At 36.3% G+C, this 19,506-nt stretch overlaps 1 protein-coding gene across 1 annotated transcript in view; it reads right to left on the bottom strand.

Annotated features, from left to right (window-relative positions):
• Nucleotides 1–19,506, bottom strand: part of LOC144435772 (serine/threonine-protein kinase SMG1-like) — a 71,689-nt gene that overhangs the window by 28,975 nt on the left and 23,208 nt on the right. The window contains exons 15-43 of the mRNA XM_078124391.1: nt 19,048–19,240; nt 18,422–18,552; nt 17,765–17,929; nt 17,100–17,215; nt 15,450–15,543; nt 14,285–14,386; nt 13,672–13,860; nt 12,826–12,940; nt 12,281–12,401; nt 11,806–11,886; nt 11,157–11,284; nt 10,579–10,743; nt 9,998–10,152; nt 9,092–9,353; nt 8,526–8,665; nt 8,071–8,298; nt 7,456–7,615; nt 7,135–7,258; nt 6,059–6,652; nt 5,736–5,889; nt 5,141–5,306; nt 4,513–4,701; nt 4,079–4,286; nt 3,524–3,691; nt 2,746–3,043; nt 2,261–2,375; nt 1,816–1,986; nt 1,042–1,176; nt 342–538 (exon numbers count right to left, since the gene is read on the bottom strand). Of these exons, the coding sequence (XP_077980517.1) occupies nt 342–538; nt 1,042–1,176; nt 1,816–1,986; nt 2,261–2,375; nt 2,746–3,043; nt 3,524–3,691; nt 4,079–4,286; nt 4,513–4,701; nt 5,141–5,306; nt 5,736–5,889; nt 6,059–6,652; nt 7,135–7,258; nt 7,456–7,615; nt 8,071–8,298; nt 8,526–8,665; nt 9,092–9,353; nt 9,998–10,152; nt 10,579–10,743; nt 11,157–11,284; nt 11,806–11,886; nt 12,281–12,401; nt 12,826–12,940; nt 13,672–13,860; nt 14,285–14,386; nt 15,450–15,543; nt 17,100–17,215; nt 17,765–17,929; nt 18,422–18,552; nt 19,048–19,240 (5,064 nt within the window). The remainder of the gene's footprint in view (nt 1–341; nt 539–1,041; nt 1,177–1,815; nt 1,987–2,260; nt 2,376–2,745; nt 3,044–3,523; nt 3,692–4,078; nt 4,287–4,512; nt 4,702–5,140; nt 5,307–5,735; nt 5,890–6,058; nt 6,653–7,134; nt 7,259–7,455; nt 7,616–8,070; nt 8,299–8,525; nt 8,666–9,091; nt 9,354–9,997; nt 10,153–10,578; nt 10,744–11,156; nt 11,285–11,805; nt 11,887–12,280; nt 12,402–12,825; nt 12,941–13,671; nt 13,861–14,284; nt 14,387–15,449; nt 15,544–17,099; nt 17,216–17,764; nt 17,930–18,421; nt 18,553–19,047; nt 19,241–19,506) is intronic.

The raw sequence follows: 19,506 nt of genomic DNA, 5'->3' as shown, positions 1-19,506 counted from the left end.
TTCCTTATCTATCATGGTGATTCTCATTGCACATTAAATGTGAAAAGTGTAAGTGATTAAAAATAAAATCTACATTTAAATTGTTCTGTTACAGAGGCCATACCAATCTACAAACATCAAACCATTCCAATCCATATTTACACACTCTGTCTGGCAGGTGTAGAAATTGAATGATGGCTATGTAGTAGATAGAACAAATCATAGTCATGCTAGGGGGCCTAACCCCATTCCTACCCTAACCTTACTGGAGTCCAAACCTCCTAGCTTGAATACAAATGTGTCTATTGTACTTATTTTACAGTTCTAGATTTCCTGGCAATAACTCTTTATCATTCACTAACCGTTTATTAGCCTTAGCAAACATGTTATTGACAATGGTCAGGAACTGCATGATTCTTTCATCTAGATGTAAATCTTCTAAACCTTTAAACAGATAGGTGTACTTCTGACCATCAGATCCACTGAATACCAGCTTCTTTGGTTTGGTCTTGGTTGGCAAGATAGTCACATTGTTAGAGAAAGACTCAATGGTTATGATCTGAAAATTATAAAATATACAAAAAATACAAAGTATAGTTTAAGTACTAATATACCGTAACATATACATGTATTTTGGATTTCATGTTACCTGATATAAAATGTCACAATCTAGGTGCATCATAAAAATAATAATCACCTGATTTCTTGGTTGACACCATGACTTTCATTTCTTGTGCTTCACATGCATTACTACAGATGCACATGAGAATAAGTCAACCTTCTTGTTCTATTTTGACCCTATATACCTCCTATATAGCATAAGGTACAGTTCTATTGCAGGTATCAACAATTCAAAGAATGTCTTGAATTTCCAGTGTGGCAAATTATAACTCTGAATAATTTAATAATAATTTTCTTTGTCTTTTTCAGTTTTACAAAATACACCACATTCCAGTTATGCATTTTACAACCATTTCCAAAAATATGCACCACACAAGTACATTCCGGTTTTAATAGGGAAAATGATAGTTGAGAATGACTGTAGATTTATATGATAATTACCTGGTCAGAATGGGCTGACAATCCTGGCATAGATATCACTGTATTTTTCATCTGAGCTAACTTTGGACTAATCTCATCCATCTGTAGTAAGTGAGTGGCTCTTTTAGTGGCTCTCTGCTGCAGAGAATGATGAAGCTGAAACAAAAGACAAATAACAATAAAGAATGAAAATTCTCAGTTTTTTAATATAAACTTGCAAAATGTGTCAGATATTTTTAATAGCGCAGACAGCCTTCTTCAGAGAGCATTATCAGGTAACCACATCATTGTCCTATTTAAACCATACCTAGCAGCACTGTGCATCAGCTTACATTTGTATTCAGCTGTTTTAATTAACATAGCCCAACATGAACCCAAATTTTCATCTATTTTCATGCCTTGAAAGGAGACATTGTATAAAATCTCCATACAGCTTTCCTTGGAAATTTTATGCAAAAACAGTTTCTCTACCAATAGGCAATTGCAGGTGCATCCTGAAATTCTGTTTGACTCATTGACTTGTGCCAGCTGAACTCAAATAAGCACACAAGGTGGGTAATATATTCATATGCATTATCAAACATATATAACCAGTCATTAGACACTCAGTATTATGTCATTGAACAGTGTAACATAGCAGCTGGTGATGGCTGATTTTAGATGAAATATACTAGAAAAAAAATTAATGCTACATGTTCAGAACTACCGTTGACAGTGGGTCTACAAATTGGGTTCAAATACTACAAGATTTTAATAGCAGGATATACGGTTCCATGGAAAGTTTACAAGGCCTACCTGTTTAAATTTGGTCCAACTACTATGAGGAGTGGCAGGGTGGTTTGGGTTCTGTAAAGTATCCATGGCTTTGTTGATAGACTCAGAATAGTTGTCTTGGAACCATTTCTCATTGGGTGTCTCTGCAGGCTGCTTAGTGATGGCCTGCACTTGCTCCAAGGCATACACAGTCTGAATGAAATAATGAGTGAATGAATGAACAAATCAATCAATCAATCAATCAATCAATCAATCAATCAATCAATCAATCAATCAATCAATCAACCAATCAATCAATCAATCAAACAAACAAACAAACAAACAAACAAACAAACAAACAATGTGGATGAAAGTATGGTGTACACTTATGCAATTGACATAATTTCCTCTACTGCTATTTCTATCACAAATCTAAAAGCATAGTACTATGTGTCTAACTTGAAATGATAAATCCTGACAAACTTACAGGTCTAAGTATAGCATTGTGTTTCTCTCTGATAATAGCCATCTTTTCATCCTTGGTCAATGTACTGTTATTAAGAACTCTCTTGATTTCATCCTCAAGCTGGGGCATCCGTCTCCTGTGATTGAAACATACAAATGGATTACACGAACAGAAAGAAATCAATTACTTAATTACTGACATTAGCCTACTGTATTTGACAATGTAAACATACATGTGGAACTGATGGTACAAATTCTTATTGCCATAATATCTAATATGATTAAAATGAAAATATCTCTGTAGGTCACACATAAACGATTATTTAGACAGGATAAATAATTCACTAATTGACCAAATACATGTAAAAGACTACATGCCAGTGCCCTGGAAAAACAATAACATAACAGGTTGCTCACTGATGACACCTCTTTATGTCAAAACATGCTAATGCTTGAGGGCGCTATTCATAAGAAAGGTCCACTCCCTAGTTATCAGCACATACTCACCCAGACACATCAATATGATGTTGGTTCAGAGTCCCCAACCAAAGTTCTTCCCAGAGAAGAGTGATTCGTCTCAGTTCCTGTACCATAACTTGGACTTGGGACACCAGAGTTGGGTTGTACTTAGCCAAGTTATCCAGTATATATCCAAAAGCATTCTGTAGCATACTTCTGTTCTGTTCATCTTGTTCATCATCATCGTCGTCGTCATCACCATCCCCACCTTTCATTATATCCTCCGCCTCATCATCATCATCATCTTGCTTGTTGGGGCTAACGGCAAAAATCTTACTCAGCATTCCTGAAAAGAGTTGAGAACTTTAACTTTAGAGAAACGGTAACAGAGTGACAATTTATAGGTGTCTTTCATAAAGAGTGATTCGTTCTATACTGTTATACTAGTTTGAAGTAGTGGCAATTAACACGTTAGACTGTATTATACAAAGAAATGATAAATTGTTATCAAAGGCATAGTCACCAACGCAGCAGGTAATTCTCAGTACCTGCAATATCATTTTACCTCGTGCAAGAGGGTTAAAATGGAACAAGAAGGTCAACTTAATCTCACATGTGCCTATAGTAATGCATGTGAAGCACATGGAGCAGAAGTTGTGGTGTCGACCAAGAAATTTAATGTTTTGCTATTTTTATGGTGCGCCTAGGCAGTAATATTCTATTTCAGGAACCAAGAATTGAAAACATAACTATAAATCCTGAAGTAATACCTGTGTACAACACATTTCATTGACAAACTAATTACAGTCATTTGACAAATTCCTACCTTCATTTGTGCCTTTCTTGTCTGTGTTGATAGGACCACAGCCAATAACAGCTGGATAAATGATAAGATGTGGTGAATCTTGTCCTACTCTACACAACAAGTCAGATATACTTTGTCTTACGTATGCTTCCGGATGATTTAGTCTGGAAAACAACTGTGGAATGATACCTGTCGGAAAAATAAACAAGAGACACATGAGAATGGCCACTTGAGTGTAAATTAATGAAGTTAAAACAAATCTGACATTAATTTACGAAATGGAATGAATAATTAACTGAGACATGATAGTTACAATATTGCTAAAATGCTGTTGTCAAAAAGTATCAAAGACATCTTCAAATGAAATTTATCTGTGTTGGTGAACTTTTGTATCAAATTAAAACTTTTCTTCTGAACACAAAATTGAAAATTGTTACCTGAAATTTTGTGTTTTGAACAAAAGTTCATTTGGCAAAATATACAAGACACGACTGCATATAAGTACTCCCCCCCCCCCCCCCCCCCCCAATTTTTGTGTCTGGTATCGTCTATTTGAATACAATGGTAGAACCTTACCTTTCCATGGACCAGTAGGTGTGTTTGCCAACCCATCCTCTAACACATCTCTTAGCTCTCCAGCATGTTTAACTAGCAGTCTCAGTAACCTCAGTGTTGCCGTGGTATTAGCATCTTCGTTGCTATTGACATTCTCATCTGGCAATGCCATTCCACTGTCTCCACCATCTCTTGGTGTGCTGGTTGGTGTCTGTGCGGAATTCTGTTCCTGTAAATATTGCCAAATTTCCTTGAATTTATTTGGAAAATGGAAGGTTCTGAATATTTCACCTATTCTGGCTTTAGTCTTTGCAAGTGTTAACTAGCCAATAATTGCCCAAATTCAGCCATATTTGGTGGGAACCACTGTACCATCAGTTAAGACATCGAGTAAGATCTGATTTTCTGTTTACATGCATGACAAAACACACTGACAACTTTACGTGTTGACTTACCCCTCCCCTAAGTTTGAGATAGGTGAAGTAACTCTTTGCAGCCAACTCATAGTGACTGAATATTCTCCTACAGACACCTTTCCAGATCTCCAATAGTGCATCCACCACCTTGGGGTCAGCTGTTTGTAATGCTGGACACACATTGAGAAGCTGTTTCTTGGTAGTCTCTGTTCCATCATCATAGGTAGACTGTAGTCACATAAAAAACAAAAGATATAGAATTGGTCATTGGTCTGTATAGACAGAGTATATCTGACTGGTTGTGCAGAGTAGGACAAACGTTGTAGATATTATAATATATAATATATACTTAATCATCACTTGCTATTGGTAGTGCTTATTTGTCAAATGGGCTTCTCTTTCAAAAAAGCTGACTCATCGCCCATTTGTTGTGTTTGCTAAGCTATGACTTTTGAAAATGGCACAAGTTGTAACAGGTATAAATAGGAGCTTTCTGATTGTCAACAGTTCCAAAAAGATAATGGCCAGTTATGGCCATGTGAGGGCATGCTTCATACATCCAAATCCTTTAAGTGCCCTTTACTTAGTTGAAATGAAGTTGCAATTCTTGATAAACTATGAACAGGTAATGTACAACAATTGTTGACATACTGAAATAAGAGCATACCTGTACTTGTTCAGTGATGTCTTCATCCTGTATACCACTAGCACTGCAATGTGCTTGACTTAGAACTGATAAGATTCTATCAGTTTCATCATTAGTCAGGCCTACTGGTAGAATAGATAACACATTGGACTTCTCCTCTGGTACTAACTTTACACCACCTTCAGAACTGAAATTGCAAAAAAGAAGTGATGAAACTCTACGATACCAGCTTCAGAATGAAAATAAACAAGTCTGCAGTTTTAGTGAAATCTGACCATCTGAAAACCTAGTGCATGCACTCAATAGCCATATTCACATAACAAAAATGTAATTGTGCAATTGAGTGCATAGCCCCAGTTACATGTCGCCATCTTACACACTCATAGTAGGACAGCCATATGATAACATATATAATGGTATATGTTGCAAAGACGTGCATGGTAGAAAAAGTTCAGGGGGTTTCAGAAAGTGTTCATGTTCTAATTCATGGATATATGAGACCAATCTAACTCATGCCTCTCATGGTTTTATACTTCCTACCCGGGTTCAGAGAGATTTCAGTACCCATGAAAACAGGGCTAATAGCAATGAGTTGAATTGTAAATGTGACACTAACCTGGCAATATCTACAGTTTTTCTACCCCATTTATAGCACCAGTTAGCCAGAGACGACCAAGCTTTGGCTAGGTTTGGAGCATTCATAGTACTGAGATGAAGAAGTCTACCACATACACTGTCAGTTTCACTAATCCCAGGACTGCTGCCAACACCTACAACAAACAACAACAAAGTTAGAACTGTGGTGAAACAATTGTCTTGACGTACTGGTGTTGTAAGTAGTACACACATGTAATCTATTCTTTAGTACCTAAAGTGGAGTGTGGACACCAGGCAAGCTGTTCTGGGGAGGGGCTTTTGATATTTGGAATAAATACTAACTTTCACATCCTGTGCTTGTTTCCACGGTGACACCCAGTCCTTGCTGTACGTTATCATGTTCCATATCCATCAGACTCACTAAGTTCCTGGTTAGTTTTGACATATCAATCAGATCAGACCCCTTAGGTAGCTTAAGATGAACACTGGTGTTCTTCCAGTCAGCCTGGATCCATTTGACCAGAGACAGCAGTGACCTTGCTGTCAGTTCACATTTGTTGGCTAATAGGCCAATATCACAGATCCCAGAGTCTAGAAGACTGCTGTGTCTCACAATACTATTACTGAGTGTTTCTAGGGAGTCCAATGAAGGTCCTACACTGTTTAGCAGTTTTGCACTCTCCCGTTCAATTTGCAGTGCTGTGAATGTGTTACAGTTTTCATAACTGACTGTCCTCAGTGCTGTCAGTAACGGTTTCATAGCATTCTCTGTTGTACCACCTTTGAGTTCGTCACCAGCACCATTGAGATCGTCCTGCATTGTGTCTAACAGTGACAACTGATCTAGAATCAGTTTCTGTGATAACTGATAGTTACCCTGCTTCCTGGCAAGCTTTGAGGTAGCCATCTGTAGTTTGAACAGCTGATTCTGTAAATCTGTTACAAATCAGACAAATTACAGAAAATGTAAATTGGCACATGATGGAATATCATTATACATGTACAGGCAAAATTTTCTCCAACCCAACTTACGTTCTTGCTTGCCCCCCCCCCCCCCCCCCCCCAAAAAAAAAAAAATTCGCACCACCCAAACTTGCAACAAAATGTGTGACACCAACTGTAATACAAATCTGTTAAAGTGTTTCATGCTATATTTTGCTTTCCCACATTTTTCTTGTCTTCTACATCTGAAATCACAAAGAAAGTTTCACTTCAAAACTTTGTACACCAATGCACAATGCTAACAATTTGAAAAAAAATCTACTTGGACTCTAATTTCTGAATGTTACCTTCCTTGAAACAAAAAAACATTGACAGACCTTTTTCCCCCTTCTATAACATAATCAATGCATAATACATCAATATAGAAACAATTCAAATCAAGAATAAAACTGTTGAATCGTAGACATTGTACTTACTTTGGTCCTCTGGTTGGTGCATATTTTTTTGATATTTGGTCAGTCTCATTGCTTTATTGAATATACCCACACCATGATATTCTGAATCTAATTGTAGGTTGTCATTTATTGGTAACAACATATCCTACAAAAACATAGAAATTGAGATGTTTAGTGACATTGGTAACATTGTGTTGCATGACTACAAGTTTGGATCAAGGTCAAATTTAAAAGCAATGTAATCATTAAACAACTGTCATAAAACTTCTGATATGATTATTTCATTTCTGAGATATTAGTACAAATATTAGTAATGGAAGGAAACTATGAATTACAACTGACCTTGACATTGGAGCCATTAACTGTACACTTGAGTGCCTTGATAGACTGAGACACTGCTACATGACCTGGTGGTAGACCACACGGCCAATTGATGCTGGCTACATGTAGACAACTTTCTGATAACTCAGAGGTCTTCTCAATGAGACTGTGGAACACAGATCTGTACAGGAGAGTTGTAGTCATGATAAGACACAAAATAATGTTATATCAACCATAGAATAACAACAGGGCCCTCTTGTCAAGACAGCTCTGTCATTCATGACTCATATGTTATTCTACACAATAATAATTCTATAATATTCAGAGTCAAGGGTAACACACTGAGTCACTTTGAAGCACTATTACAGCATGAGTGATGAAATAGTATAAAATATACAATATGCAACACATGGTATAATGTATAAGGTACTTTAACAATTTTTTTTCTTCTTTTTTTTTATACTTGGCCTTTCATTTTAGATTATGGCTTGTCATGTCAAACCTATCATGCAATGGAATAACAGTAATAATAATATCATAACTGATGCCAACTTGAGACCTCCCTTTGACTTCAGTTTTAATTACCCCCCTCCCCCCCAACATTTACACACTAACTGTACCACAAATCCAACTGACCTGTCATTGTCACCATCTGAAGAGTTTTTCTTGTTAAGTTGGTAGTGAGTGATAGCACGTAACATTTGTAATTCATTGTGTTTGAGTAATTCATTTGGATCCCAGGGCAGTTTACGGGATATCTCATCCAACTTCTCATTTTCTAAGCCGTCCAAGGAAGCTCCAGGCACCAGCTCCAAGTGTTCTGCCACTTCATTGAAATTCTGTTCTTCAAAACTGGATAGAGCTCTGTCAACATTGGTCAGACAAGAAATTCTTATATGAGTGAAACAAAAACATTGTTTTATACTATCAAGATGATTCTTTGTGATCTGCTGTATGGAAAACTGGTACACTTCCTATCAACTTTCACCAACACAGTGATATAGAGGGAAGTGATACAACAGAATAGATTATTAAAGTTGAGAGGAGAGTTCTCATTATGTGGTTGGGGGGTTGGGGTGAATGGTACTTACTTGATGTAGTTGATGTCAGTATGGATTGTGAAAGATTTCTGGAGCTGTGAGTTGGTGTTGTCTGTTCTCATTTTCTGTACACTGTCCTGCCATTTCTCCACTTCAGACCATTCACACAGTTGAACATAACACTCCATCACCTGAAGGTAAATGTGACACAGTTTGAAAGGCAGTGGTCAGTAATCATATTTCATTTCAAATATTCTTATAGCCTTCTATTCTGAAGTATAATGCTCATGGTATATCTAGCAGTGTGTGTGTGGTGTGTGTGCGTGTGTGTGTGTGTGTGTGTGTGTGTGTGTGTGTGTGTGTGTGTGTGTGTGTGTGTGTGTGTGCGTGTGTGCGTGTGCGTGTGTGTGTGTGTGTGTATGTGTGTGTGTGTGTATGTGTGTGTGTGTGTGTGTGTGTGTGTGTGTGTTACCACAAATGCTATCTCACATGAACAGTAAAAAACCCACATATCTGTAAGTTGTACAATATACACTTGAAGACATACTAAATACACTAACAGACTCTGCCCCCCCCCCCCCCCCCCCCAATACACCGCACAATCAGAGTACAAATACCTGGTTGATCAGAAATTCAGTGACAACTGGATCAGGTTCTGGTGCTTTGGCTAGTAAGGTTCTCTTATTGGCTGTTCCATTACCACTGCTAAGGTCAACTGGAGCCTTCTTTCCCTTAGGACTGTTTGGTGGAGTGCTACTACTTAGTTTCTTCAGATTTGTCTTAGATGGTGTATTTGGAATATTGGCAAAGTTTGGAATGGACTCCACATTGAGATATTTCTGTAACACTGCCATGTACTCCCCAGCTGCAGTCTCATACCTTGGGATGACAAGAAAACACCAGGTTTAAACTGACATCTTTCTCAAAATGTTCCTCATTCAGAGAAGGAATTCACACTGAACCATAGTCAGGACAGACAAATTGAGACCTACTTTTCAGTCAGTCAAATGTTACATAACTATAACGTTTAAGCAATTCAGTTACTATGGCAATACATATATTAGTAATGTGTTACAAGAAATGCATCATGTGCACCAATACCTGCACACACATATCCCAACATAAACAGACAGACAGACAGACAGACAGACAGACAGACAGACAGACAGACAGACAGACAGACAGAAACACACCTACCCATCCATCCACAAAGCCACCCACACACACCCTACCCACCCCCACCCGCATACCTACACGCCTCATCCCCCACCAGCATACCTCCCCTCCCACACACACACACACACACACACACACACACACACACACACACACACACACACACACACACACACACACACACACATACACACATAGAGCCAAAGTCAAATCAATAGCTGTCCTAAATAAAAAATGAAAATCACAGCTTGTTCTTTCACGACATTCAAGTTTAAAAAGACATGGAAACTCATTACTGACAGTGATGAACAATCAGTAAATGTTACAATGAAAGTTATACAGCTTACCGTCCTGCTGCTTGCTGTGCTACAGCACCAATCCATGGAAAATGTCGACCAATGATTTCCTTAGTCCAGGCTAATATACCCTGTATGGCCTCAGAGCAATGTAACTCACACATTGCGCAAACAACCATCATAACAGCATGTTCAAACTCAGAACCCTACGGATAAAGTACAAGTGTGTAATATCACGTACAGATGCCTCAAATTAATGTTACATTTTCCAAAACATGAGGGGACACTTTATTTTAGTTGTCTGGGGTAGATCTTTCAAACTGAATGATTTGTAAAAAAATCCTATGTATTAGATGAGTTTTAAATATCATTATCATCGTTTATGCTCAATGAATTGTACAATATGATACATACTAGTAATGAATGAGTTTTCATCCATCACAGTCATGACACATATGTTAAACCATGTATATTCATCCTACTATTGTGTACTTTTATATCGAAATAAAACAATGTACAATTCATAGAAGTGTTGAATGATAAGCTTCCAATCAATATACACTGCTTTAAAGTGCATCATAGTGTTGTGTGTAGTTGTCTAGGAAACAATCCGTAAGCTTCTGACCACTTACCATTGTATTGTTGTTGTGTTTCATATCTTGTAGAAGTTCAAAGCCATGTCTGATGGCAATAGCTGGTTGTCCACTGTGTAAAGCCACCGTCATAGCTGACAGTCGGATTCTATTCAACCATTCCTGACATGTACCACGGTTCGTTCTAAAGAACGTTTTCACAATCTGATGGACAAAACACATTTCTCTTTTCACTTTCACTTCATATAATCTGAAACTCAAAACTTAACCAATCCTATTATCTTGACGCAAGGTCCAAGTACAGGCTACAAACCTTTTCAGAGTTTTCTACAGCAATCCATGTGATCAGAACAAAGTTTTATCGATAGGGGACAATTAAAACTGGCTTTGTAAATGTGTGTTCACAGACTCACCGCAGAAACACACAGCAGGATCAGCCTCGCAGGATACAATATAGACAAATACACACAAAAAGTTCTGTATCTTTTATGTTATATGTACCTTTATCATCCACACACAAACAGAGCTGACTGATACTATAGTGACAACAAAATCTCTCTATACTTCTACACTGTGCACAGAGTGACAAAAAAGCCAAGTCGTTCAGACAGTCTTACCTTAGGCAGAGTAGGTAATGCCACAGCACAGCCTTCATAGGCATTGTACATGTGTTTCTCTAAGTGTTCTAGGAACTGTAGTAGTAACACAGGACGTAGCTGTCGGGTGTAGTACGCTGGTCCTAACACTGTCAAACACAATACAAGTAACAAATTATAACACAACCTAACAACTGAAAGAACAAGTTATAAAGTTCAAATAATGTAAACAAGGTACATACAAATGAAAGCTATAATCGGCATATATGAATGATTCAATTTATATCAATTTTTTTAGAAAGATAGACCTCAAAATCATGAATGGTGGCTTGATAGAATGTTCCAATCAAACATATGTACAACAGCACCCCCTTAATGCATATGAATCATGATATATAAAATCAGGTAATATATGCAAGCCAGGGAGTCTAACTTTCTTCTTCTCCATACACTATCCCACCTGTAACTCCCTAGTTAGAATACAAAGTCCACTAATCTATATTCTTGCTGAATAAAATATTTTAAAGTTGAAATGGTTACTGTTCTTTCCTTCAAATATTTCAAAACTGACATATTTATTCGTCAGGGACTTTTTACAGGAAATACATCTACCAATAATCACAGGGATAACTTTTGTCAAACTTGAAAACTTTGTTTGGCTTCCACCTACCACTGCTATCTTTGGTCAAGCTCATTGGTGTAGACTTTGGTTCTTCAGCTCTAGCCTCAGCAGCATAGGCTCTTAGTGTACCTACAAACCACGTAACAACATTTCAGACACATATTAAAATTGTGTATACACTTCTAGTCTCTTAGCAACATGAACTTTGACATTAAAACTTAAAAAAAGGCAATTATTCATATGATTAATGTTTGCATCAGATCATATTTTTTATGACCCATCATTTTTGTAAGCAGTCCAATGGACAAAATCAGTGCCATTTTAGCCATAATCATTCACTTCGTAATATAAACAAAGTAATTTGCTACAAATAAAGGGAATCTCTGCATAAAAATAATATTGGCAACTAGAAAATCCAATATGGCAGCCATTTTTCAAGATGGCTACCAACAAGCATTGCCTTGCTTCGATGAAAAATCACAGCTTCTTCACCAAAATTACACATGCAGATGATAAACCTTACCTTCAATATTCTGGAATGTTTCTTGTGGTTTACCAAGTGGTGTTCTCAATTTAGCTAACACACAAAACATAGCACACTCACAGGTAGCCCAGAACCACTTTAGGTTATCATTGCCAACCATCTAGTAAATACAATATGAAGACACAGATCATTACTGATTTAAAAGAAATCTATTTCTTACAATCATTTTCAATCTGATATATGCAAATCACACTAATCAATATTCACAGGTCTGCACACACAATGATTACACTTCTGCATTACAATAAAGTAGACAAGTACCCAATTTCATTCAAATCCTCCCAAAACTTGGTGAGATGATAATGAGACAGAGTCAGACAGACAGACAGACAGACAGAGACAGACAGACAGACAGACAGACAGACAGACAGACAGGCAGGCAGACAGACAGACAGACAGACAGACAGACAGACAGACAGACAGACAGACAGACAGACAGACAGACAGACAGACAGACAGACAGAGACAAATCACACAATCTGCCTGTAACAACAACTTGACAATGAGAAGATTAGAATACCTACCATTTCATGGAATAAATTATCATCAGTGTTAGACTTGCCATCACTTAATGATGATTTGTGATGTCTTTGACAACTGTAGTACTGTCTTTCCAACCAATCTTGTCCTTCATATCTCCTGTGGAATACACAAAGTTAGGTAAAGGTTGTAATGTCATTCTGTCAGAGTGTGAAAGGAACTATGGCCACTATTGTCATAGTGTATTAGCACATTATATAGTTGGTTTGGCAGAAAGGTGTACCGAGTACTTAGTCTAAATATACCAATCACTAGTTGATTTTTTGGTTCCAAGATATATTGTGTACGGCAATGTAGTTAGTGTGGTTAAAACTTTTGGTTTATTTTGTCTTTAAGTAGGACACTTGAAGAAACATTTTCATGACTAATCAAATGATGAAAAGAGATGTTGACTTGTTTACGTGCAAGTTATTTTGACAAGAAACATATAACTTTATACAAGAAACATCAAATTCCATCAATGAGAGAGTAAAACAGTTTTTACTTGTAAACCAAGTCTCCTGTACATACAAAATTACATTGAGGAAGACATGTGGTGTACTTTAGGACTGGCAAATGGGCCATTGCTGTTACTCCAATGCTCAAACAAAAATTGTATTTTTCTAAAACAATTCATAAGTATTTAATCATACATGCAATATGAAGAAAGCACAGAAATCATCGAGTCAGTGCAGTAAGGTTGTATCTGCCTATACAATTGCACAGCAGATACGACCTTACTGCATTGAAGTGACAAAATGCATTTGGTGTGCAGATCTACACCCCACAAAGAAACATTATTGTTTGGAAATTTTTAACACACAAAGACCTAATGTGATATGTAAGCTTACCCTCGTGCATCTCCTTTCAGAATGAATGCCATAACAGTTCTAAAGTTATGTGAATGAAAGGAGCCAGTAGGTGGTCTAGCAATCTGACTACGACATGCCAGTCTAAGAGCCTGTACACTACTGAGGTCTAACTGTCCTCGTACTGCACCATTCCTCTGTTTGCCATCTATCAGGGAGGGGTCAGCAGACCTACAAGAATAACCAAACAACAGTAAAGGTAAGTACAATGAAGTAAACACAACAGACTACTTTAGTAGTAAAATGCATTTTGGATTACTGATTCCCCCTCCTCCCACTCTCTTTCTCCCTCATTCTACTTCTCTAATTCTCTGTTTCTTTGTCTGTCTGTCCCTCCCTCCCTCCCTCCCTCCTCTCCCCACCCATCCAAGCTCCCTTCATCCTTTCAGTTACAGGAAACATAAATTGGCTATCAACTAATTTTCTCGTCCGTTCCCCCACCCATCTCACCCACCCCCACTTCATCCTTTCAATTATAGAAAATTTAAATTGCCCAAACAAAATAATTGTTCATACTGATATGTGAATGATGAAACAATTTTTGAAAACCTTAATTTATGGAAGTATAACTAACACCTTCTAAAATTTACTGTACCTTGTTATGATATCTGTTGGTAAACTCTTTAGCATTGTTGTGTATGCATCTAAGACTGCACCATCACTGCTACTTAGTTTCACTTTACACACTTCAATTAATCTAGGACACAAAACAAAAAGGAACAAATTCAATGGATGGTAAGTCCAAGAGAGAACTGGTAAGAAAAAATACTTGTACACTAACGAAAGATTATCAACAATTGAGAACATAATTTCTTTTCTCTTTATTTTGAATCAAGTTCACTGACAAACTTACAGCAAAATTCATTTACACCTGTATAAAATGGAACGACTCTTTCCAGAATTTGTTGCTTTTATTTTCAAATTATTTTATTTCCTGATGCTTACTGAAGCTGAGTGTATGGAATATGATTATCGTTGGTTTGGACTGTTTATCTGTACTTTTAACAGACAGATATATATCAAGCTAGTGTACATAGTACCAGTGTTACGAGTACCAGACAGGGTAAGTCAGCTAAATAGAAAGATTTAACTGATGTAAATAAAAGTTTGGAATATATTTAAATGATAAAAATAACAGAAAATAGATACTTGGGCTTTAGGTGACCTAGCAGACTTTAATGTGTTACCAAAAAGTACTGAAAAGATTATGACATCGTAAATTATTTCTATCATTTAGCAAAATTACATCTCAATATTTCACGTCGTGAACATACCACAAAGTAACGTCAAAAAAATAATGTGTAACACAAAATATCAAGCTAGAATGTAGTTGTGTGAAACAGTCATGCATTCTTCGTTTTAGCCTTACCTGGATTTTCTTTAACACATTTTTACCATTTATACAGAGGGGCATGTATGTATTTTGCCAACAAGAAAACTACCTGCCTCTCTAAGCACTACAGTACAGACCACAGCAACGTGGAGAATGAACTGATGACAGACCACTAACTCTCTTTTATATGCAAATATTATAATACAGCCTAGTCTTGGAACAGTTGATTTTTATAGCAATAAAACCCCTCAGGAGATAAAGCCCTATTTGTTGATTCAAATGGCTTATTGATAGGTGGTCACAACCTGAGATAAAACTGCTATTATCACAACCAAACTATCTCTAACTACTTGAGATGAGTTAAACAATGAGAAAGATCACAAAACGGTCGTAAAATTTAGTCAGAATAATGGTGATATAACCTTACCTTTTCAGCAAATAACTAAGCAGGTGTTTGGACGTTACAGTAGAGTGAAGACACAAACAAGCTTGTAAACTCAGACTAGAAGTAGATGACGTAGCTGTACAGAAAAAAAATTCAAATACTAAATATAGCACAATCTCTGTAGTTGAAGAGTTGTAAGTGGGCAATATAGGCTAGCACAGATAGGAATGCATAATTCTATCACTTGATACCATCTCTGTAGTAGAAGAGTTGCAAGTGGGCAATATCTGACAGTATGTAAACAACTAGTCGATTAAAATAAGGAATACAACATCGGAGAGTAAATGTAATTTGATACATAGATTACACAGGCAAGGAAATCTACAAAAGTAATTAATTTGATGAAAAAATATCAGAATAATCACAAACTTTGATTAACCTCTAATCTTCTATAATCTGATTAAGTCAGCTACCCAATTACTATCACTCAACCATCAAAAACCGTCAGAAAAGATAAAGAAAATAGACTATTTCCAACTCACACATCTATCAATCAATCAATCAATCAATCAATCAATCAATCAATCAATCAATCAATCAATCACCCAATCCATCCATCACAAACAAATAAATCAATCAACTGAACAACCAACCAATCAATTAATGAAAGATGGCCATATGTACAATATTTATACAGCTATCACATTAGATTTAGGAAAGCTCATAAAGAAGTGAGCAAAAAATAATAATGACAAAGACATTATTTCGAATAAATACTGTATCAAATGGACTCTGTAACATTAATTATTCTTTGCAGGGTAGTACTATAAACAACAAAGATATTGTAAAATTGTTGCAAACAATAGAATCAAATAGCTTTGTGTTTTTTATGTGTCATTGTAGATTTTATTTTCCACCTTACTGTTTTTATTGTATGTGTTCTGCTTTATGTACATTTATATATTTTTTCTTTTAACATCTGCATGAAAACCCATTTATGGATGCAGTGTTTTAAATAAATTAAATAAAAATAAAAATAAATAAATTGAATATGTGCATCAGACTGGGGTGAAGTAATTAAAAAATGTGTCATCTTCACTTTATAAATATAATAATACTAATAATAATAATAATAAAAATAATGTTAGTTTCTATATAGCACTTGCCCACACTGTGCTCTATTATAACTTAAGTGCATTACAATTACTACCCTAGTATAATGGCCCTTTATACTTCCTCAACTCCCTGGGAAGCATACAATCCTTGTAGCCTTTGCAAGTGTGTAGGTTTACAGCATTCACATTCCAACCTTTATCCTACCAGGTCCCCAATTATAAAGCTGGGTTGACTGAGGCACAATCATGTTTCAAATCTTGCCCAAGGACTTATGGCATTAACACAGTACAGTTGTCCTGGCAATTAAATTCTTACAGAGAATGAACTACTCTGCAATGATTGAAACATTATACTGTGGACACAGGGTAAAAGTTCAGAGTTTATTCATTTTTCAACTCAGTCAATAGTCTTGTAGGTAGACCTGACTCTGTGTTTGGAAGGTTGCCACGGAAAAGCTGAATACCCCTGGTGTGCAAATGTCCCTGATGTGCACTTTTGGTCACCTATAATGAAGAGAAAGCCCAATGGGCTAGCAGCTAAACTACAGCATCACAAGTTGGAAAGTTTAAAAATTACCTTGTGACAGCAGAGCCATGATGGTAGATTTGAACTCTGGAGAGTTGTATAATGTGAAACTCTCAGTGTTGTGTAACCTCTCAAGGATTTCTTGCAGCCATTTCATACCAAACAACCTGAAATGGTACAAATTAAATAGACTGACTACACACATGAGTAACTTGTGAAGAATGTGTTGAAGCCATTTCATGCTGTATAGCAATCATTTGTTATAATATCTAATTCATAATTGACCACATTGAGAAGGAAGAGTTTTTGGTTCCTATTTTTGAAGTTCGTTATAAATTGGATCAAACGCACATTATCAATTACTAATTTAATCTTTATTAAGTCAGGGGCTTACAACTTTTGTTAAAATCTCTCATTACAGCCCTAACAGAGTACAGAATCAGCTTGAGTTTTCAACTAGTTTCACATATCAACTCTTTCAAAAAGACTTTGTTTAGGTTTTATTACAAACTGCATCAGTGACTATTATGTTGAGACCTTTTCTACAAATTGTTCAAATTATTATAATTTACATCGTTTATGACAAATTATGCCATTATTACACATTAACAACATAAAAACGTGCTACCAAGCCTGAAAAGGACGCATGGTAATTTATGGAGATAAGTACAAAAGTGTTGAAACAACAACAATAAGTATGTAAATCTTGAACTTACTTGATATCACAAGATGTAGCTGAATGAGACAACACACTACTCAGTATTTCTAATATTTTAGGAAAGTAAGTACTGGTTGTACTGGATGAGACAGAACTTAGTACGGTTCCTTCTACGATGGCTGGCTGGTTGCTACCCATACTACTGGTTATAAAGTGGCCATGTCTGTCATAGAAGGGAAAATGTCATGTCATGAGTATGAAAACTGGGTGACTTTTTTTACAAGATATCGTTTTCAAATGGTTTATCACAATATGTATTCGTCTTCATCCATTCATAATATTAATAGGTTGCTAGGATACAAATCCTCCAACATGTCAGCTATAAGAACCCCAACTATGTTATAATACTATAGTAGAGTTATATAATTCTCATACCATACCGGTAGTTCTTTCAAATCAGTGGGTAATTTTTCCTTTTACTCATTTCTCTATTGATGCAGTATTACTCAAAATACTTTACATTGACATCCCCGAGTCCAAGCGGCAAACATTTACTGTCAGGGTGCACAAAAATGTGGGAATGAAACATTCAGGCAGCCATGTTGGATTTGCACTTGACCTTTGACATACACTTTGGGACACCATCTTGGCTTGTCCTTATGTCCTCCCTTGCATGACCTTTGACATGCGATTACACATTACACAATCAACTCACCTGTGACAATGGGCATACAAGGCTTGCAGCACAGCATACTGTACACTGGGATAATACATTGCTAACTCCCAGTGACAAACACTCAAGTTGTCAGTCAGTAACTCAAAAACACTTGGAGATAATGCCCACATCTGAAATGAAAGATGATATGGATTGAATGAATGCCCGTCAACTATACCACACATTCATACCTCACACTGTACTTTCTAAACAATATATGATGTAAATGATGAACTAAATTTCTGAGAGATTTAGAAGAACTGTTATGCTGTCTATGGAAGAATTGTTTTGAGTTGATTGCAATGAAGTTACAAAATTACACATAAACTCCTTTTTTTTTTAAACATCAAAACCAAGAACACTATATTCTATGTAGAAGTTATAATGGAATATACGGATATTTCCAATACAGTTGGTTTAGTAAAACTTTTCATATCGAACCATGAAATAAAATACAAGGCTCTAAAGTTCCAACATTTTTGCCAAGTGTTAGTAATCCAATTCATTTATTTACTTTTCTTGTTTGTAAATGTTTACCTGTCACTGGCTGTAATAGACTAGTAATGTTAATAACACCCACTATAGGTACATGTAGTTTGAAGACATCGGTACATATTTGCACTCACCCCAATAATGGTGTTCTTGGAGCTACCAATCTCTGACAGTGCACAGATATCAAAAATAATTGTAGTCTCTGCATCTTGTAAATTGACATGCTTGTCAACAAACATGTTTTCTTTGACTACGTCAACTCTACTAACACAATCACTGTGTTCTAGTAATTTGTTGTATGCTAATTCAAGATCACTCAACACAAAACTGAAAAACAAGAAAAGAAAGAACATTTTACTGGATAATACTGCCATAGTGCCTTTTATGAAATATGGAATTGTGCTTCACATCTTCAAAATTATTATCATCTCTGAATCATTGTTGTTGTTGTTGTTGTTGTTGTTGTTGTTGTTGTTGTTGTTGTTGTTGAATGACATCAACCAACTGATATTCCTTTGGGTAGGGACATACCAGTACTCAAATTCAATCTTCAACTTCAAACAATCTTTACTTAACCTGACATAACATGACCC

Source organism: Glandiceps talaboti, chromosome 5 (assembly GCF_964340395.1).
Source record: "Glandiceps talaboti chromosome 5, keGlaTala1.1, whole genome shotgun sequence".
NCBI classification, from domain to species: Eukaryota; Metazoa; Hemichordata; class Enteropneusta; family Spengelidae; genus Glandiceps; species Glandiceps talaboti.
The sequence above is the reverse complement of the archived record's forward strand: the minus strand, read 5'-3'. Positions and strand labels throughout refer to the sequence as shown.